This window comes from Gobius niger (assembly GCF_951799975.1).
Source record: "Gobius niger genome assembly, chromosome: 8".
NCBI classification, from domain to species: Eukaryota; Metazoa; Chordata; class Actinopteri; order Gobiiformes; family Gobiidae; genus Gobius; species Gobius niger.
The window spans coordinates 12,635,776-12,658,729 of record NC_136859.1 but is presented as its reverse complement, the minus strand read 5'-3'; the positions used below and the strand labels follow the sequence as shown (position 1 = coordinate 12,658,729).

Below are 22,954 nucleotides of genomic sequence, written 5' to 3'. Positions count from 1 at the left end.
CGTTGTTTAATACCATGGTCACACAAACTAAAGCTGTTCATTGTGGCCTGTTTGCTTTTTTTTTAAGTCCAGGACAGAAGTTTATGTTTTAAGTTGTTTTATCTGAAACTAGTTCCAGCTCAAATGTTTGTCATTACTATGGAAACAGCTGCAGTGGAGTGATATACAACTAACTGTGCGTTATACAGTTTTAACGCACGCCAGTTAGCCAATCAGAATTGAGTATTCATCCAGACCATTGTATAAGTCATGTTATAATAAAGATAAGATAAGAATAAGATAAGCCGTTAACACTTTATTTTACACTACCTTGATACATTGTACCCAACTAAATTTAGTGCAATGTAATCTGCTTTGTAACAATCTGTAATAACTTGTACCTACAGGTTACATACACAATGGAATAATGTGTATCAGTACTTTAGAGGTACATAATGTAATAAGACATAAGACCCATATAGGGCTAGGGCTTAAGGGTCTTATTACGTTATGTACCGCCAAAGTACTAATGCAATATTCCATTGTGTATGTAACCTGTAGGTACAAGTTACAACAGATTGTTACATAGCACATTACATTGTACTTAATAGGTACAATGTATCAAGGGTATTGTAAAATAAAGTGTTACCGATAAGCCCTTATTGATCTCACAATGGAGAAATTCACTTGCATTCAGCTCTCAAGAAAACATTCAGGGTGTGTGCAAAATAGACAGGAAATGTGCAAACAATTCAATCGTAAATAGAAGTCTCTTATATACAATGTCTACAAAAACTTTAGGGGGCAAAAAGTATAAACAATAAAAAATAAAAATGAGCAGGTTTTAAAAAGATTATTGCATGGAAAGTAATATATTTGTATAGAGAACGTGCCGGTTCCATGAACAATACAAGCACTGAAATTTCAAACTCAGAGGACAACACCTATGATATCAGTATGTGAGCTTCTGTGATAGAGACTAAATATGAAGGATTAATCAGAACAGGCCTGAATGAGACACAACCTCACGCCAGATTTGTTTGTGACAAGGGAGCAATATTAAAACCTAGTTAAGAGATTGTTTGTTTATTTTATCTCTTTTTTACAAGAGATTGCTATTCAGTTTAAACCATAAAGTGTTTTGTATTATTATGTTGAACACAACACACATGGTCTTTGCTAAATCTGTTACTGTAGATTAAACAATAATAATAATGAATCAATAAGTGAGATAGAAGTAAGTGGAGAAGGATAGAAAATGTTTGCTTCTAAAATATGATGCACAGTAGATAGATTTGTGTAAAATGTCTAATGTTCACCAAAAGTCACTGCATTGTTTCTGTGGGCGACCTGAAAGTGAAAAAACATGAAGAAATAATAACAGACCAACTAAATGAATCCAGACCAGCCCAAAAACCAATAGGAATTTAGTGAATTGAAGCAATTTTACCTTTACCTAATTATTTGTAGCCCTGAACTCTGGTTGTCATATTTCCGCCCAGTTCATACAGTACAATGTTAATGGAGGAGAGCCTAATTACAGAGTGGAGATTGTTTGACACTGCGGCTTTGTATATTGTCTCACTTAGCAGTTTTCTTTGCAGAGTGTAATGAGCTTTTTAGTGAGGAGTTTACATTTGCCGTGTTGAGTTTATTGACACATACGAAACTCTTGCGATATGTTGGCGTTTACTGGCTTCACATGTGTCAGAATGTCAGCTGTAATACATTCGAGTGTCTCTAAAGATTATGTTTGGATTACAGAACCGTAACATTCACTGGACTCATGCACAGCATTCCTTCTCTCTCACATGCAATACAATACAACCTCCAAACACAGCTGAGTATACGGTCATGATGGTAATCTCTGCTCCATCACTGACAGTGACTAAATAGGGCTTTGTCTCAAGGTTTGTAAGTGGAGTCATTTACTTTGGGGCAATAATGATTAAGAGTAGGATCATCGTAGAACAGTGGCAGTGAAATCACGGTTAAGCTCTTGACCTCCACCTGAACCAAGCACATTTACTGGCTTTACCCAAATATATAAGCTTCTTTCAAAAAAGCATCAAAATAGTAACAAAAACAAGGATGAAAACGCAACAAAAATGACAAAGAAGCAACAAAAGAGCAGCAATAATACAAAAAAGTGTCAGAAGAGCAACAAAAAATGAACAAAAAAATTATGGAAAACGCGGGGAAAAAAAGCTCTACAAAAACGTGATTGGCGAGAGACAAAAACATGACAAAAATGTGACCAAAAGGCGGCGACAACGTGACAAAAAAGTTACGATCAATTAAATTCAACTTTAATACGGACGTGAGGTCCAAAAAGACAGTGACATCACAAACAAACAACACCAAAAATACAAAAAATTACACAGTCACTTTAAAAAGACAGCTATACCAGAGCCTCCACATTAAATCAGATCAGTTTTGTAGGTCTTACTTTTCAAATGAAGCTTATAGATTTGAGCTAAGCCGAACTAGAGAAAATGCACTCAGTTAAGGTCGGGGGTAAGAGGTCAATTAACATGCGCTCTGTGGCCAGTACCAAGAAAGCCATTTGTAAGACTTTTCATTGATTGCTCCCTTGCAGTGTTTCCCACTTGGCTTGTATTCGTCTGGAGCAAATACTGGCAACGTGTGCCTCTCGCCTCACCTGGTCATAACACACACAATACGGGCTAATTGCCCAGTTAGGTACTACTGTATATCCTGACGATAACCCTAGCTCGAGATGAGGGTCCCCGGATGTTCAGACTCTTGGTCAGTGGTTTGCAACTGGTATGGCATCGGGACTTAGACTTATAGAGTGTAATGTAAAATATTGTGTTTTTCTGAAATATTGTTGTTGAATAAGCATTAAAGGAGCAGGCCACTGTTTTTCCATGCTGAGATATCTGTTACCTGTCTGGTCTTTGTGCCCATGGAAGAGCGTGGTCGCTTCTAGCTTCACCCTGTTTGGAGCTATAGGAATATGTTGGGAGAGGCCAAATACTAACAACTGAGGGCACGCACAAAGACCAGACAGGTATGCATCAACTCGTCTAAGCTCAGGTAAGAACATACCTCAGTATGGAAAAAGGTGGTCTGTTCCTTTAAAGGCCCTGTACCTGATTTTTTTTTATCTCTTTGTTTGCTTTTTTTGTTTGTACATTTTGAATATTTAGTTGTGTCTAAACTCATTATCAACATTCCTAATGCATTTCAAGCATCCAAATTCTTCATAGGGATGACTTTGTAAGCATGTTTCACAACTTTTAGGGTCACTTTTTCAGGATCACAGTAATGCTATCAACAATTGGAAGAAGCGTTTTATCTAATATGCAGTGTCTTTTCACAAATGTTGAATTTCACAATTTACTGGGTAAAATATCAGGTATAGGGCCTTTAAATAAGCCAAAAAGCTGAATTGATGATCAAAACAACCCGATAACCGTTATTTCAACAGACTCATGCAGTGATTCTACACTTTCTCTTTACATACTGTAAATATTAAAATAAATGTATGCTGGGAAAACAGTTCCGCGGCCCACTTTTAGGTCCCCGAGTTGACCCACCAGTTGAGAACCACTGCTCCAGGAGACAAGAAACTGCAGCCTAGTGTACACTGGAAAAAAGTAAATCGAAGACCTGATGGGAAAAAACATAAAAGCCCATTTTTTTGGACAAGCAAACTGAAAATTAGCCTCCATTGTACTGCTGTGCTAGTTTATCTGTGTTCTTCTTTCAAATAAATCAATATATTTTAATGACTTGGAGATCAATACATAAACCATAGTAATCTGTTTCAGTGCATCCAAAATGAAATCTTTTTCATGCCATGATTCTCTTTACATTGTCACAGTTACTAGGTAATAGCAGAGATAGCATAACATAACATTTGGATACTGTTGCTCTACATTGACAACATGCTGAGATAAGAGTCACACACTGAAGCCACAAACTTTGATACCGTCATGTCTTTTTTCATTTTTCATTATCATTTTAAAGAGTGAGCCAAACAAGCTCCTCTGTCCCCACGTGTTCCCCCTGTGAATGGACGGGACAGACATTCCTGAGCGGCAGCAGAAGTTAATTGATACACAGTCTGTGATCCAATCCTTTTTCTGTCTATACCCATCCAAGCAGAAACATAGCGGAGCACTTTGTTAGCCCCACTATATTCTCCACAAAGCTACATACGCGCTATAGCATGGCATGCCAGTTCAGACAGACACAAACCCTGTCGCTTGTTGTTTTATTGTATGGACCGCTGGCTTCTCCAAGGTCCAACAATTCCTCTTTGTGCCAGTAATTAGAACAAGGTTATTTCCGAAGTTTTTAGCCAGTTAGCGCCCCTCTCCTATCCTCGCCCCTGACCACTTCTAACCTCTCTTTCTCAAAGCATCACCAATCAATCAGGCTTTATAGTATCCACTTCCTGTGTTGTGATCGTCCGCACTGGGACATCAGTGAAAGGGAACACTGTTTTGAGACTGTGAATCTTTCTTCTTGCGGTTTCTTTTTAGTACACATAACCAGCTTTGATCTGGATTCATGGTTCTCAATTTGTTCACACAAAGTCGGCCTATTTGGATTTGCAAGTTGCTTTGCTTCCATCAAGGCAAGACTCGACAAAAGCCCAACTAAATTAACCTCTTAAACCCCACCTTAACCTAATGCTTTACCCAAATCTCACTTGTTTGACTTTTTTTAATCACTTTTTTGTCATTTTTTTCATTGCTTTTAGTCACTTCATTGCCTTTTTGTGACATTTCAATAATTTTTGCATAACATTTTCATCACATTTTTGTCACTTTTTCGTAATTTTTTCATCGCTATTTTTGGCATTTTTTGGGTCACTTTTTCATCATTTTTTGTGACTGTTTTGATCACATTTTTATTATACTTTTGTCACTTTTTCGGCATTTTTTCATCACTCTTTTTGTCACATTTTTGTCACATTTTTGTCACTTTTTCCATCACTTTTTTGTCACTTTTCTGTTATCCTTTTGTTGCTCGTCTGTTGCTCTTTTGTGGCTTTTATCAAGATCATTTTGAGACTTTTTTCAAGAAGCTTTTAGATTTGGGTAGCCTGGAGCTGGAGAAAATGTGCTTGGTTCAGCTGTGGGTTAAGAGGTTAAGTTTTAAGCCTTTAACTGGACAGAGTTGTCAATTTATTGCAACTGTGTCAAAACCACAGTTTAAATGGTCACAAAAGCTGCTATTGTTAAGTATAAAAACTGCAAATGTTCAGCGGTTCAGGGACCTTTACCAAAGATGATTGTTTTTGATGTTTTGTCAGCCTTATAATCAACACTTTAATCTGCATTGTGTGTATTGAAAATAAAGAAAACCACCAGCCACAGCGCAACACCACAGTTTGCAAAGCTCCGGTCTTGCTACTATTGGATTGGTAAAGCAAATATTGGCCAGACAAATCAGTGTCACGAGCCCCTTTCCCGTCTAATCTGCCTCTTTCTCTCGCCGTCTCTTTCATCCTTTCTGAAAACGCTCGCTGTCTTCTGACCGCCTTTGTGTTCTTGTCTGTCATTCTAGAGTCTGGGCTTCTCAGGCTGTCAGCACGTCCAGATCTGGCCTCTCGGCGCAGGTAGTTTTGGCCGGTCTTCAAAAGCTACAGCAGCCTGACTGAAAGGTAAAGCTAGTTTGGATTTCATACCACATAAATAAATTAGGGACGCATGTGTGAGCTTTACGCAGGAACCTGGCTCATGTACATGCATCGACACAGAGACACAGTATGAGGAAAAACTGTTTGAAACTTTCAACTGTGTTATATAATAGTCATATGTTCTGCAGCCAGATATAGAAGGCAGTTTTAGGGCGAACATTTTAATATCTAAACACCTCAAAATGTATAGGAATTCTCTACATCCAGGTCAAGAAAATCAACATGTTTTCCACGTGTCAACTTCTAACACTGTCATTTTAGACCTCAGCAAATGCCTGTGATTCTAGTATTAGTTCATATTTCTCTCTTCTTTCAAATGTTAACCTCTTAAGCCCACCCTTTTATCCAAATCTGAAAGCGTCTCGACTGGAGCTTGCAGAATATAGACCAGTGCAATGCCTCATTTGAAAGCTAAGACCTACAAAACTGATCGGAACTTTTTTTGTCAAATTGTTGAGTTTTCGTGACGTTTTTGTCACTTTTTTTGTTGCTCTGTTGTGCAATTTTTCTTGCTTGATTTTATCACTCTTTAGTCATATTTTTTGTCGCTTTTCCATTTTGCTTTTCTAGCGCGTTTTTGTCCAACTTTTGTCACTTTTTTGTTGCGTTTTCCTCCTCGTTTTGGTCGCTATTTTGACACTTTTGGTGGGTGTTAAGAGGTTAAACGCACAGTGAACTGAATCTTGATACTCAACCATAAAACATGTTATTGAAATTTCCAATCAGACATTTTCTCAACATTATTTAGCCCTTAAAGACCAATAAATATAATTAGCGGCAGTTGTGGTGAGCAGATCTGGGCTCATTCTACACGTTCGGACATTGCTGGAACGTGTAGGGGGAGTAAAAAAAAACCCCATCATTTTAACATTTTTAAGTCCCATGTATGTTTATTAACATGCACTGTACCGAACAAATAAACAAACAAATAAATACAATGTTAGTTGTGGTCCAAAGTCATTCCTATCTTTCCTAACCTATTTGTAGCATCCTGATTCTTCAGAGGGACAAGTTAGCGATGTTTCACAATCTTCAGGGTCGCTTTTTCAGCACTTTAACAGAAATGCTGGAAAACCCACCTGCAAATTTGTGAAATTGATACAAAAGCGTCATTAGAAGCACAATGTTTTCCCCTCAAATGTTCCGTTACTCAAAGAAAATCAGGTATAGTGCCTTTAACTTCAACTAACCAGTCAGCGTGGATCATGAGGTCAAATGTCATCTGTTCTTACCATTATTGTAATGAGCTGTGAGCTAAGGGATTACTTCCATCTTTCAGGTTGAGGAGTTGTTAACCACCGAGCAGGCGGTCAGACTTGTCGCATCAGCTTGACCTATTTTAGTATCTTAGCCGTGTGTGTGTGTGTGACTGCTGACTTTACATGAGGTGTCCCGCAGTGGCCCCATCCCCTCACCCCTGACCCGGACCGGCCTAGAGGGCATTGTTAAGTTGACCAGTTTCAGTTTTTAGAGGGCCAACTGCTTCAGTGCTCCAGGGTGGGACTATGTGTGTGCTTTTCTCTTTACTGCCCGGCTGAGGGCATATATATGTGCGGGGAAGTTTTAGGGGAGATTTATCGCCCCCACAGGACTCTCTGCTCTGATCTGCAGCGCTATCACTCTCTCCAGCCACCCAAGACAAATCACAAAGCCCCAGCGCTACACAGTGACCTCCTTGGACGCGTACATGTAAACACGCTATGTCTGGCTGTTGGGCCCTTAGCTGATATTTGCTAATCAGGGCGGGAGGCTGCTGAAGCGTGACTCATGTTTACAAGGAGCAGATGTTGGTAGAGTGGCCAAAATTGTGCACAAGTGGGGCAAACTTTCGATGAATTACTCAAGTAACAGTAAAGTATGTGCTAAAGTTATGTAACTTTTGGATAATAGTAAGAACAGTCATTTGTATTGGGTGGTTTAGAATTGATCGAACAGTCGATAAGCAGTGTTGGGCAAGTTACTTAAAAATTGCAGTATATTCTATATTAGTGATTACAGCTCTAAAAATTAAATATGTTTGTATTACATGTTGCTGTTTCAAAAATGTAGTTGAGCTACACTACTTTGAGTTTACTTTGACTAACTGAAAATAGTAATAATCCCATGGAGCAAAAGTGCAGTCAGAGATTTCCTTTTCCTTCACTTTCCCCATTCTCCTGTGTTTTGTTTTGATGACATTAACTTCACGCAACTGCAGATCTTTTACACCTGTGTTTAACTCTATTTGTTATGCTGCATTTTATTTGGTGGGAGTTTGGCATTTTTTCGTTCATACATTTTAATGCTTTTGTAACTCGAGTTACTTGAAAAATATTCCCATATTATATATATTAGTAATACGGGTGCTTGTGGTATAACTGGAATATCATGAAAACTTATTATTATTACAACTTTTAAGTTGAAACGTCGTGCCCATATTGACGGCTGGGTTTTTGAATATTAAAACATAGTATCATAAACCTGCCTCTGCTCAATGTCCCATAATTTGTTTTAAAACAGTCCAAAGTAGGACAGTCCCACACTTCTGGAGTTTTGTTTAATAACTTCATTGCAAATAGGAATGAAGGCCGGTCCAATGCTCGACTCAAGGGGAACTCTATGCCCGGATGCCAAGTGTTATATTCCTTAGTTACTGAAAAAAGTTATATATTTGTCGAACTCATTACTTTTTTAATACGTGACCCCCAACGCTGTCAATAAGTAGCATACACAAAATGCAACATCCTCTCATTGTCAACCTGGAACTTTTTCCCATAGTAGGGAGAGTAGTTTAATCCTTAATACTCAAGCAGGATTAAACTTGATATAATAGAAGTGCACATAGTATAATTTCTTTAAAATGTTGCACAATTACTACTCATTACCACTCAACCCTGATGGCCTTAGACAGAGTCTCGGGACAGACTATTGGGGGAGGTACGTGGGAGGCTATAAGTGGTTACGGACCACTGGGGACCATGGCAATGACCCCCGGCTAATTGCAGGTACTGATAGACACGCACCCTAGAAGTTCAAAGATATCCGCGGCAGCAATCGCACACACCCTGTCCCTTTGTGCGGTAAAGTGTTTGGACGCTCGCGTTTCGCTCTTGATAGGCCTTTTACTCGGGCTTTCCCATCTCGGCGGATCTGATCTTAAGCCTCACTCTAATGCAGTTAAGTCCCCAGTTGTTGGCTCACAGGGCGCTTTGAAGTGGCTAATCTCCGTCACCATCGCTCTGTCCATAATGTGCCAACGCCGGCCCAAAAAAGTGGAGACAGAAACTCAGGGACTTCTTGGGTGCGTTTGAACTTGGGTCTTGAATCACTTTCTCCCATTTGGATCAAAAACTGCGAAAACACTCCACACTGTTTGGAGATTTTCTTTCTTTCTTTCTTTCTTTCTTTCTTTCTTTCTTTCTTTCTTTCTTTCTTTCTTTCTTTCTTTCTTTCTTTCTTTCCTTCTTTCCTTCTTTCTTTTTTTTTTGGTAGGATAGTTCAGTAATATGAAATTCCACCTAAACATTTGGCTTTTCAAGTCACCGCCAGATTTAAATCAGGGCCAAAATGCTAACTCATGTCTAAAACAGAACAACTTAATTCGGTGTAAACTCTCAGTCATCCAGAAGTGTTTTATCAATGAAACTTCACAATGAATAAACGATGAACAAAGCCTATAAACAAAATCTAGACCACAGTTCTCAAACTTTTCAAACTAGTACCAACTCTGACTCGATAAAGACTGAATCAAGTAACCAGATGTGGGGGCTGTAGCTCTGGCACTGTGTTCGCCCATTAAACTGAAGCAGTTTGATCCCACCTCTGGCCCATGCATTTCCTCATTGGGCAAGACACTTCACCTGCCTTGCCTCCTTTGTCTCCATGCACTTGATTATGAATGTACGAAAAACAAGACTGTTCTCTGTTCAATAAAACTGTGAATTCCTTCATAAATATATAGGCTCCAGCCCTCCATCTGATATCAGGACATCTAATTCTGGAACATAGTAAATGCAAACTATTCAAGTCATTCTAAGGTATCCCTCTTTTTGCCTTGAACAAGAGGGACTCTGAACAAGGCGCTGACTCTTCTTTGGATGGAGCGCAGATTGAAATGGTAAACAGTGCACTGAGTGAGACGCACAGTGGAGGAACAGAGCCTTCCTTCTTCCTCCGCATCCTTTAATCTCACCACTGTCTCCTGTGCCACCCCCCTGTCCGCATCACTTTAGCTCCGCTTTGATGATATAAGCTATATTATTGTGTCACGTATGGGCGCGCTCAGCCCAAACCCAAATTAGAGCAATTAATACAAACCAGACGCTGAATGAAACGCACTAGCTTTAAATCTCCCAGGCTGAGGCAGCTCATGTTGTGCTAATACTGTAGATCATCATTACATTGTGACATCCTCAAGGCCTACTTTGATCCACTGAGAAAAGTCTTGGCTATTATTTTGATTTTGAGTCTTGCTGGGTGGTCAAACTAGCTTGTGGTCTGAAAGACACGAAATTGACAGTGAATTTTTTGACTTGAATTTAAAGCAGTTTTATGAATACCAGCAGGGACCAAAGGTAACTTGATATATGCACGTATTTAAGTGTGTTTAGTTACTTTATTTTGGGAATGATTTCAATTTGTTATCACTCCCTCTGCTGCTGTTAAAAGTGTAGGAACATCATGTGTACGAACTGTTCTCACCACAGTTAAATATGCAGTGTCTCTTTCTCCTCCCTCGCGAAGCCATTATACAGTATTAATTCTTTATCCCATCTGAGAGTTTTCCATTCTTTGTCACTCCTCGCCCCCCCACTGTGGCTCTGTTTGGCCTGCACACTCCGATTTACCAAAGAACTTTTGACTGGAAGCCTCTCTCTCTCTCTCTCTCAGCCAAATTAGAAATAATCCAAATGACTGCGAGCATGGGAAACACTTTCACATCTGCTCCAGGGCGCACACATCCACGCAGCCAATCTCAAGGGTCGTGTCTCTGGGGCGCACTTATCTCAACTCGTAATTGACAACGCATGCAAAAGTTATGAGAAAACATATGCGTTCATTTTACGCGTGCAAACAACACGCTGTAAACATTTTTTTATTGGTTGTAATTTAAAAAAAACGCGTCCTAATACTGGGCCTAATTATTCAGATTTGGAGTTTTCCCTGGCGCGGTGATCGCAGTTGTGTCGCGCCCCAGACAATGCGTCCTTGGCAACAGACGGTGCCAGCCTGGAGCCGTTTCCGACAATCGCTCTATCGTTACCCCTGATCAGAGCGGACCGGCACAATGGGGGTTTTCTAATCTTACGTAGGTTTGTGCAGCGCGGAAAGCAGCTAGAGTTATTATAGCTTACTCATAGCCCACGGTGCGAAGAGGGAGAGAGAGAGAGAAAGTTGTGTAATGTGTCCGTTTTGCGCGCGCCTCCCCACCAGCCCCTGGACCCCTGGCTGCTGGGTGTCACACGAGTTCATAATAAGACCCCCCCTACCCCTACCCACACCGCCGCTGCGCCACCTCCAAGCCCTATACCGCAACCAAAACTGTCGAGTGAACGTGAGAGAGTGAGAAAGAGCCTTCCCACTTTGCTCTCGCGCTCCCAAAAATCACGGGGAGTGACTGTGACAGGAGAGAGGAAGGGGACACGGGCAAAAAGAGAGAGAAGGGAGTAGTAGTGGAAGTCTTTTGCCGAGGTTGACCACTTGTTTCTTGACGAAGCATAAGGATAGAACAGCGAATAAGTGGACACGTTGTTGTTTTTTTAACGGAGCGAGAAGTTGAAGACGTGGTTGACTCATCGGAGCATGCGGTTCGCTTTACTTTTCAGGTAAGCACGCACGCGAACCTGTTGCATCTTTTTCATTTGTCTTAAAACTTTGGGTAGTGTGTCAAAAAGAAAAAGATTGGTTTGGTTGCTAGCTTTTAATAATAAAAAAAGAAAGTGTGCCAAGTTGGTTTTACGCACAACGCACAGCCAGTGAAAGAATTTACGCGTAGCCATCTGTGTTATGGCTTGTTATTTCCCTCCTTCTGTCCGACAACGTGCCACTGTAGCGGTCAACGGAGAAACGTGGAGCCGAGTAGGGGGTCGTTACTTCGGCCTCAGCGGCTCTGTTGTGTGCCCGGACTGTGCGCGGACCTTTGTGTGTGTGTGTGTTTTCGGGGTTTATTGTGCAGTCTGCTGTGGGGAAGCGCTTCCAGAGACCGCGGCGGTGCACCACAGTGGAGAGAAGGCACCAATTACGCCGCCTGCATGTGGCTTGTGGACGGGCGAGTGCGGTGATGGTTAGGTTCCCGCGGTGAGGAGTGGGGTCTTCATCTGGGCAAGCCGTTTAGTATCATGTTATGCTGTTGGTCGGTGGAGAGATGCCACTTGTTTCCAATCCACTTGCCTCTTTACCACAAGGGAAGCGACTGGAAAAGCTTTCAGGAAACTTTTTTACAACAAGTGCGTTTCTCTCAGATGTGTTTAGCTCTCATGTAAAAAAAACAAAAACAAATGCTAGATCTCTTTTTCCTGATACGCAGCTTTTAATCGCAGCTGTGCATATTTACGTTCCTGTCAAATTGAAGTGCACAAGTCCATAATTAGAGGCGACATTGAACACCATGCCCAACCAGAAACCGCATACTTTGAACATCAAACCTCAAATAAAAGTACCTCAGTGCAGGGAGATCTGAGCAGATTTCAGCTGTGTGTGTGCCTGCTTATATGACCACATCCTCGGGGTGTGCACAGTCCCATGAGAAGCACACAAGAAAAACATACTTACTGTTTAAAGCCATTCATTTGTTTGCACCTAAGACTTTCCGAAAGTCCGATTGAGAAGTTTACCATGGGCCTTGATAGAACAAGGGAAGATTGTTATAGCCCCTCAAGCCTATTTAGCACATTTGGTGGAGGGGAAGGTGTCATGATTGGTTTGTAAAGTCCGCTGAGGTCACTGGAACAGTTGATGGGGTGCTCACTCACTGACATTTGAAGAGTTGCTTTGGGGAAATTGCAGTTTTAAAAACACATAAAACCGACATTGATGCATTATGTCATAGGGTTTTTATAAAGACCTTCCTATATGTCCTATGCTTACCTACCCTGTGGTTTCTGCTTGTACAGGCTCTATGTGCTGTGGGGCTGTGTGGTGGTCGCGACCTCCGTGACCAAAGCTGCCAAGAGGAAGGTGAGTCATTAGCTCATCATGACCACGATCCTCTGAGACAACGGCGTCTCTATGAAGGGGTGAGAGGTGACAGTGATTACAGAGCCCCCACATACTGCTGCCCCTTAAGAATAGAACGTAACCCAATATGCTACACTGAGAAATGAGAAGAATTTGCGGAGTCGGGATTAGTGTCCTGCTGTGTTGTGTGTTTTGTCTGTGTGTGGTGGTACAGTGTGGCCTGAGTCTAAGCAGTAGCTCCGGGGGTCAGTGCGGCTGCTGCAGGGTCACTGCACCAGGCTCATTACAGATCCGGTTCTGTGGCGCTCTGCTGTTTGATGTCACTAATAATGACACACCTACACCGGCAGCACACACCATACTGTAGGTATTAGAAGTTTTTTTCTGCCTTCCACTTTTTTTTCTCCACATGACTTCCTGTTCCCTCTGTCAGCAGATATGTTGTTTTTTGTCCACATACATTTTAGATTTGAAGTGAAGTTGAACTTTGTTTTCATGGTTCTCCCTGAAAAGACATGTTTGTTAAGCTCTTCTGTCAGGGGTCAAACGGGCAGACCAGTGTGGGGAGGAAAGGAGATGGAGAGCATATATCAACAGCAGCAAGGGAAGCAATCAATGGTTCAAGCTGGCACCCTCAGTCAGGCTCTCAAACACTTGTACACAAACACAATAAGAGCCAAAGTCAACTCTGACCTCCACATCTGCTCTCAGGCGGCTGGCAGGTGATGCGCTCTGAGCGTGAACTGCACAGACGACAGGATTTACATTTGGTCTCAGAGGAAGGAAACTCATGAGACGACAGCTCAGCTGTGAAACACTTACTCAGAAGAAATGTGCTCTTTTAGATTTGGGATTTTGCAACAGCAATATTTTTGCAAAGTTATGTACTTCTTCAATATTCTGCCAAACTAAGCAGATTTGACTCTGGTGCAGCAGTATTTGTGTTTCGCCGCATGAAGGGAGTGTAAACACTAATTTAGATTACAGAGAAGTAGTTCTCTTTTTGAATGATACCTTTGTTGAGTGCTGGCTTAAAGAGGGGTTTCCAAGAGTTCTAGTTTAGTTTTGCTTTGTGTCGGGCAGCTTTTATGTGGTAAATAGAAAAGGCTTGCTTACAGCTCATAGTGGAGTGGGACGGGGGCCTCTCACAGGCTAATGCAGCACTGAATGCTGAAAGGTGCTGTTGATGGATGGGTTACTTCATGTACAGATGACCTTTTTGTTAAATAGTTCTTTGTTAAGTTTTCTCTCAGCTGCTGTAAAGCCTGTCCCACTAAACTCTGACAGTGTGGGACCTCTGGTATGAATGCAGCTCAGTTTATGATAAATGTGTAATTTTGACTCTTTTGTGTCAGGTGGCTGGTCGGAGGTCCAGGCAGGTGTATGAGGCGGAGCCCGCGGAGGGGGTGTGGTCTGTGTGGGGAGAGTGGTCCCAGTGCTCCCAGACCTGTGGAGTGGGTGTGTCTCAGAGGAACAGGAGGTGTTTAGCCCCTCCCCCTGTACAACCCCCACCCCTTCCCCACAATCCTCCAAACTGGGCTGGGTATGTACCTGGAGGCAATAGGAGTCCTGTCAGCTCACCTTTGCGCCCTTTCTATCCCCCCAATCACCCGGGGCAACACGTGCCCTATCAAGCCTCTCCCTTCCCCAACAATCACAACCAGGGACTACCTCTTTACCGGAATAGTCCAAGTGGAGGGGGAGGGTCGCCCGCCCAGGGCCAGGCCAGTCCATCCTCTTCTTTGTATCAACCAGCTTTTTCACCAACAAATCAGGATCATATTCCAGTTTATCAATCACCCTATCACTCATCTTCACATAATTATAACAACCAACCAGCCCGGGTCATGAGGAGACCCCCCAATCCCGCCACTGTGAGATCAGGAGGAGGCGGTAACAGGCGCTCTGTTTCCACCAATCGAGATGCTGCGGCTGCAAGGAGGTGGGTCCCTAAGCAGCTATCAATTTTATAATTGCCATAAGAGAAAGTTGCATAGCACTATTTGATCTTCTCCAGTCATGCAAAAGCTTATTGATGTATTGTGATTGTGAGTGTATGACTAACATGAGTTGTTTTTTACTCTTAGCTCTGATTTTACTGCTTGAGTTTGGTATATTGATTTATTACATCTTCAGTTCTGTTTTATATCTTCTGTCAAAGCCAACACTTGCTGTACTTGGCTGACCACATGTTGGTTTTCATTTTGTCGGACAGGAAACAGAACCTTATCTTTCCATGTCTTCTCATCATAAATTTTCCCCATTTTGCCTTTTTTTTAGGCCTTCACCAGTTCGCCCTGGCCAGTTTGGATATGGCAGAGTGCCCTTCTCTTTGCCGCTGCATCGCCAAAACAGACAAGCGCGGCACACTCTTAACGGCACTGACACTGCATCCTCTTTAGCACCGGAGCTAGATGTCACCGTGGACAACAGTAGAAGGGAGGATGAGGAGGAGGACAGTGAGGTTTTTGAGGGAGACCAGGAGAGTACTGCAGCACCTTTGACAGAGGAACCTACCACAACTACCCGCCGACCGTACCGCCACGTTGTGCGACAGGCAAACTCTGACGGCAGACGGAGAGAAAGAGTCCGTCCTTACCAATTCTCTCGTTCTTCATCCCCATCGGTCCTCTCCGCTCACAGGCCGTTTAACTGGAATTCGGTAACTGCCCCCCCTCCACCCGGACCACCACTGTCTCACCCGAACTCACCTGGGCAACCCTACTCCCCTCCCCTTCACCGCCCCAGCCACGGCAACTGGGACAGGGAGCACCAGCCCCCCACTGGGAACGTCTATCCGCTGCAGCATTCTAACATGCCGTACGGAGGAGCAGAGGCGGGACAGGAGAGAGGCAGAGCTGTCTACAGGTGCGCGGGATCTGAGAAGGAGTACAGGAGGTGCTTTTCACAGGTAAGCTGCAGCAAATTTCAAACAAACAAAACTGACTGATTGAACTTGATCTATTTTTAGAAAGGGAAACATACAAGGGTCACAATTACCTAAACCTAGACTTGATGACTTTAGAAAGTGAGGGAATGACAAGACAGACATTTCTGACTTGGGGCCCTAATGCTGTAAAAAAAAAAATCTCACTGTTCAGCATCTGTCTTGGTACATGACAACCCTGGTCTTCTGTAACTATTGTGAAGGCCTGGGACAATGTCTGTCTCTGTTGATGCTATTGTGGTTCCTAATACCTTAAAATCTCATCAAAATATCTTTAGAAAAAGGTTTCGAGAAAAGGCTTTGTCAATTCTGTTGGATCTTATCAAGATGATCCGAATCAGGATGATTTTGTAGACATCTGGTATCACTATAATTAAACTGCATTTTTAGTGGTGGTTGTAGGGATTTTTATAGTGGCACTATTCATCAGTTTCCTACATGTGGTGATTCCCAAAGCTCTAACACTGCAGTAGCTGGTTGCTCTTAAAGCCTTGAATGAAACTTCCTGCTACGGCTGCTGTGCATTTTTGTATCCTCTGGGCCTCTGCTTAAATATTCACCTCTTCAGTGGCACTTCACACACAATTACCATCTCCCTAAACCCTGAAGCGATGACTGGGGTGACAACTTGGCTCATTCCCCTCAGCGCTGCGCAGTGAGGGCTTGATTGGTTGCGAAGTCAGTTTAAATGTTGTCAGAAGGAGTAATGAGGCAGACAGGCTGTTCCAACAGGTGAGAATGAAGGATTATCTCAAAGAAACTCATGTTACGCTGGAATTTCTGTTAATTAAGATTTGAGATCTGGGACTGATAGAGAGTTAATGGTTCACATATGTTTATGTGCCAATATATTGGCTTTGGGTATTTGTATGCTCACCACAGGAGGACCTTGAATTATTTCCAAAGCCAAGTTTTAAAATGTAGCTAAACAACAAAGTCTGATGAGTGGTATTAGAGACCCAGGCGAGAGCTCTTTTCTCCATCTCTTTTGCAGCAATCATGCAGCTTTCAGAAAAATAAAAATAAAAGTATTGTCTCTATCCCATATTTTTACAATAATAAATAGTCCCCAGTCTATTTTTTTTTATGTGTGAACTGTCTGGTTGTTGAAATTGTATAGGCTCAGACTGAGAGCAGCACACTTTGTAAACGTGGACTCTTTCCACCTTTCGCTACGCGCCTGCTTTAAATTAGCTGCTGCAGACTTCCATGTGACCATCCCCTATCTTTGCTTTGTTTCAAGCGTAAATCAATCGGAGGCTCTCTGGAAAACAACATATGGAACGTTACAGATTTCTAGCTTGAATTAGGGCCCTTTTCTTAGCCTCGGGAATCAAATAACAGCTTCCTGATTTAGTTTACAAGTCCTAACCCTTTTTACATTCTACCCTTGGGTTTTGTCTAATGATAGATACCGTAAGTAATACCGAAATAGTCTTGTGTAGGTTTCTCTTTTGGCTTAAGTGCAATAAATCCCTTGCACGTAATGTGTGCACAAAGACCATCATTAAATCAACTGAAACTCAATGCTCTCGGTCGCTTTCAAATTTGATCACGGCGATAAAAATACATGACACGTGGCTTCTGTTGTTCCCAGTGGGCAGTAGAGGGTAGAGTAGCTTAAGTAAAAGAAGTAAGAAGTAAAAAGATGAAATAGTAGTAGTTGTAGAACAAGTGTAAAAAGTGTGTTATATCTGCTCTTAGAAGTACAGTTTCTTCAAGTAAATGTACTTTTAAATGCTACTGATTGCTGCCAAATTCTGCCAGTGGACCACTTGAATCAGGATAATCTCAAGTGAAGCTGTAGAGGGCATGATAACAGATACAGCACACATCCAGCCACTCCGCGGACACACTTGCCTCTCTCATTAAGTGGAAAGGGACACTTGTGGACACTTGGCTTGTTCCCTCTGGAGATAATTTGGCAGCGGTGGGCCCTCTCTTGTTCTTTGATCCTTTCCTCCTGCTGCCTGTCTGTTCCTTAGGCCCCATATTCAAAACTGATTTAGGAGCTGGCAGGATGCGCTCTCTCCTGGTGCCAGTAGAGCTAATAGAAGTCCTGTGACGCCTGAGCCTGACTCATTGGTTTACACCACCTCAGACTGACCTCTGGGTACGGCTCATGAGTGCGCCTTCTGGCTATTACACATGTTCGGGCAGAAAAGCTCAATGCACAGAGATTATGCGTGGGTAAGATCCGGTAAAATGACATTGGCAGCCTGTTATTTTGATTCTGTTTCTGTTTTTTGTAGACCAAAACCTGAACATACAATATTATGAAATCAAACAAGTATATTTAGGACCATCATCATAGCAAGTCCATTGGAAAAAGGCCATGAATTGAATGAATGTGCCCATAGTTTCCAACTCTGTACTGTATGTTAAGGTCAGCGCTGCACGTCATGGCTGTATCTGCCGTGTAATAGCAATAAACAAATATAAATGAGAGACCTTGTATTCTTCAGTTACACTTTAATCACTGACTGTGAATCCAAACTGGCTAAAATTACAAGCAACTGTATATTTTAATTTGTTTAAGCAGTTTAAGCACTCCTCATTGTGTTCTGCCGGGCACAGGCTATGGGGTATTCCTTTCTCATGAATATGTCCTTTCCTGTTTGTTCTTGTCCATCTCTGAGCTGGTATTAATTGTCATTCCTTAAAACAGTAAAAACAGACTCAAATTCAGATGAATGTGGGAATTGCCCGGGCCTGCTTCTTTACTGTATCGGGGGTAATTGAGGGAGTGAGGCAGACTGACTGTGACACATCCTATTATCTATTAGGTGTGTTTGTCATAACACACGGCGCCTGAGGCCCATCACAAGTGTGAATGCCTGTGTGTTTTCACTGTTGTAGAAGCAGCAGCAGGACAGAGGAAACGAGAGGGGGGCATGTGAGCTGTACATGTGACGTGCACTGCAAAAAGGACTCTGCACAATCAGTTAAAACTGCGTGAATTCTGGATCTTCATCTGGTTTTGGGTGCAACAGGCTGTTATTTATTCAGGATTGTTAGATCTCGGTTTTTGACTTGTTTCACCATATGTTTTTTTTCTTAATAGTAACAATAATCTTCTAGCAGAGATGACAATTGTACTAAATAAGTCAAATGTGGCCCTCATACCAATTTTGGTGGCCCTCGGGCTTCTTGTTTTATTGGCACACATCCCCAGAGATAGTACTTTTTACTGCACTCCACACAACTAAAACCTCAAAGAGTAACATTCATTGTGAGACAGAGCTAGCATTAAACCTAAACAAAGGTGTGGGGACAAGTTTAAACCTCTCTTAAACACACCTAGTTGAATGTTTGAATGCACAGACCACGGATCTGTGACCCTCCATGCTGTTTACATGGCAATATGTGTCTCTCCCACCTAAGTTTTGCCAACTGGTTTAGCCATAAGACCTGGAACCAAAAGCTTCAGGCTCTAGGACTTCTCAGATTGGATGAATTAGCAAACCAAAGAAAAAAATAACTTTTAATATTTTGTAATTGTCCAATATCACTGCAGTTGCCTCACAGAGCTACACAAATATTATTGATTTACAAACAGTTCAGCAATGGAAATCAGCAATGACACAGGCATCAAACAGTGAAACAGACACACGTCCGTCCATCCATCCATCCATCCATCCGTCCATCCATCCATCCATCCATCCATCCATCCATCCATCCATCCATCCATTTTCTTCCACTTTTCCGTTGCCGGGTCGTGGGTCACATTGCACCAGCCCCTTATGGCTCCTCCTGCAGGTGGTGGGTCAACAAAAGGACGGTCTCATGGTTCTAACCGGGCCTGTTGGTCTATCATAAGGGGCTTCTGAACCGCTCTTTGTCTGACCCGTCACCAAGGACCTTTTTTCTATGGGAGACCCTACCAGGGGCACGAAGCCCCTGAAAAAGGATTATCTTATCTTACAACATAACTCCCAGGAAAAAAGAGAAAGAGATTCAGCATCATTTGACAAACTGGCTATGGATAAATCCAGGGCAGATGAGGGTCCACCTGCAGATAGGGCTGACGACTCTGGAGCCATAGGACAGCCAGTTATCACATCTGTTTCCTGGCATCTGTAATAGAAGCCACAAAACAACCAAACAATTGTTATCTGCAAATAGCTGCTTGATTTGATTTTACAGATAGGTGCTGTTTATGATTCTATTTTTGTTGTTGGTAACACATCCACAATACATAGCCGTATATTTTTTAAAGCTGCACATACGAAAACCCGGAACACTGTTCTGACCTCAGCTTCATTGGATCCAGTCCAGGCTTTAACAATTTTCTGAATGTTTCTCCTCACTCTTCACCCCAGTTCATCCTGTCTAATGAAAAAAGTCTACATCCACTCACTGCCTGTAAGTCAACAATGAGCTGATGATTCTGCGTGAGATAACAATAATTATATTTAAACTATTGGGAATCAAAACAAGTCAAGGCTTCTTTATAAGCCTATTCTAAACAAGTCAAAACTACTCAAAACAAGAGAAATATTAAAGGTATTTCTCTCTTGTAGATATTCCTGTTTTTGGAGTGCATAGAGCCGACATGAGAGGAAGTGACGCAGTTAAATGCAGTGAAAGAGTCCACTGTTTTTAGCCGAGGGGACGAAGGGGAGCTGCTGGAAAGGGGCAATAATAAAGGTTTGGGCGGAAGTGAGTTGAATGGGGGAAACACATTTAAAAATAAAGAGCTGTTTTTGGAGGGAAAGGGAATAACAATAGAAAGAAGAATGCAGGATGTACAGAAATGAGGATGACATGGATTTGTAGCTTTAGTCGAAGTGGCTTTATTTGGTGGTTTGGATTTTTTTATTCTTTGGACTTGAGTGATTCTCTCTTGAATTCTGTTTCTCACTGGTTTAGAGACGCACAGAGAGAGAGAGAGAGAGTGTGGGGAAGAACAGCCAGGGCAGGATAGAAGGATTTGGGCAGAGGAAGACAGGGATCTTCAATGTGTTTGTGTGGAGTGTAACCGGAGGAGGCGTCCACTGTCCGGAGAGAGGGAGGGAAAGGTGCAATCTGAGCCTGTGCGGCCTCACAGTCAGAGTCTTCACACAAGTCTCCGGCGCTTTCACTCAGAGCTCTCTCCGCTTTGTGTTTTGTGGACGCCGTAATGAAATTCTTCTGCTGTTGACTTTGAATTTCCTGGATCCCATGTTTGCTGCTCGAGCGTGGCATTAGGAGCACAAATATTGTTGCAGTATTAACACAAAGCCCGTGACAAATGCCCTCCTTGTATTTGTCAAAAAGGATGATATCCGCTCTTCAGAATGAGCTGTCGAATGTACAGCTTTCACATGATCGTCAACGTTAAAGCAGAACTAAGTAACTCGCGCCCCTAGAGACCATAAGCGCCACTGCAGGTGTCGTAGCATGTTGCGTTTTTTTACTTAATTAAGTAAATACTATGCTGACAGAAAGGACAAAGGGAGAGAGGGATATTGTACATCCAATTACGCAATGAAGATATTTTTTTTCACTCAAACTTGGCTGTAAATACTGTTTAAGTGGCGCTAGCCCACAGTTAGCTTTGCCCGTTAGCCTGTTAGCTTCTTCTTTGTGATTCTATTAGTGTGTATTGGTGGCTCTGACCCGTAGGCAGGCAAGTTGCAATTGTGGATTTCTGGCCAGAGACAACAGGGGGAGATGAAAGACCCCCCAATCATCCCATTAACACTTGTTACCCCCAGAGGGACTATGAAAAGGATTTATTATGGTAAACAAGTTACTTAGTACTGCTTTAAATCAGTAGTTTATATCATAGACATACAACAGCAGCTTTGGTTTATCAGCTGGAATTGCTCGTCACAGGTTCCCCCAGACTTCATGATTGCTTTGACTTTCTCTTATTGGTTAATCCGCCTGTGCCTGTCAACTGTGCTCATCAGAGCTTGAAAAGATAAGACAAGGTTAAACACACTGCCTGACCAAAAGAAAAGGTCGCCATCTGGATTTAACTATCTGTTATGATCTGGGGTTGCTGTAGTTGGTCAGGTCTCCGTTCAGCAACACTACAAGCCCGAAGAATGAGCTCAGCTGACGACCTGAACATCCTGAATGATCAATGGATTTCTTCTTTTCTGACGGCACAGGCATATTCCAAGATGACAATGCCAGGATTCATCGGGCTCACATTGTGAAAGAGTGTTTCAGGAGCATGAGACAACATTTTCACACATGGATTGGCCACAGAGTCCAGATCTTAACCCCATTCAGTATCTTTGGGATGTGTTTGAGAAGTCACACTCCCCCATCATCAATACAAGATGTTCAATGAACCACTGCGAGTGCGTGCTGTAATCGAAGCTGAAGGCGGTCCAACGAAATATAAGAGCGTGTGACCTTTTTTTTTGGGGCAACCTTTTTTTTTTTGGTCGGCTAGTGAGTGTTTGTGTGGAACAGGAATGCAATGAAATATGCATATTTCTTCTCCCAGTTGCCAGTGTCAATTTATCTCGCTGATAGCCGTTTACAGAGGTCACCTGTCACCATAAAGATAGGGGAAAAAAACTTCTGTTTGTGTTTAGCAGACAGACTCATTGATCCCCGTCCCTCCTTCTTGCAGAAATGCGAGCTGTGAGTGTTGTAACCTCACACGAGCGTTAAGGCGGCGCTAGCATGAGACGGATGATCTAACCACTGTCTGTTCTGTATTATTACAACAATAGTCACAATAAATCCTCCCTGTAATGACGGAGAAGGTTCAGGACGTGACAGAGAGACCCAGATGTGCCACACAACAGCACCTCATCATCATACAGGGCTGAACAACTGTGGGAAAACAATGTGGGGATTTTGATTAAATTTGCACTTCTTTTTAAGATTTAGTTCACCAGGCACATATCCAAGAAGAGAATTAAGTTCAGTTAAGTTGCGAGATCAATGGAAAACTGAGGGCTAAATGACTATTCCAACTATTCTAACATTTCCTTTTGATCGATCTACAGTTGTGCTCAAAAGTTTACATACCTTGGCAGAATTTTAGATATTTTGACTATTTTTCAAAGAATATGAAAGATAACACAAAAGGTTTTTTTTCACTCATAGTTAGTGGTCGTGTGAAGTAATTTATGGTGAAACAGTTTGCAATTTTTAAATCATAATGATAAAAGAAAGTACCAAAATGACCCTGATCAAAAGTTTACATACCCCAATTCTTTTCATCATTGGCCTTGTTGACAACAAAA

The 22,954-nt window shown here is 42.2% G+C and overlaps 1 protein-coding gene across 2 annotated transcripts in view; it reads left to right on the top strand.

The window, feature by feature from the left end:
- The first annotated feature begins 11,153 nt into the window (after positions 1 to 11,153).
- Positions 11,154 to 22,954, top strand: part of adamtsl4 (ADAMTS-like 4) — a 52,837-nt gene continuing 41,036 nt past the window's right edge. For both annotated transcript variants that reach the window (XM_079562287.1, XM_079562288.1), the window contains exons 1-4: positions 11,154 to 11,460; positions 12,748 to 12,811; positions 14,167 to 14,753; positions 15,092 to 15,722. In XM_079562287.1, coding sequence (XP_079418413.1) covers positions 11,438 to 11,460; positions 12,748 to 12,811; positions 14,167 to 14,753; positions 15,092 to 15,722 — 1,305 coding nt within the window. In that variant the 5' untranslated portion in view covers positions 11,154 to 11,437. The remainder of the gene's footprint in view (positions 11,461 to 12,747; positions 12,812 to 14,166; positions 14,754 to 15,091; positions 15,723 to 22,954) is intronic.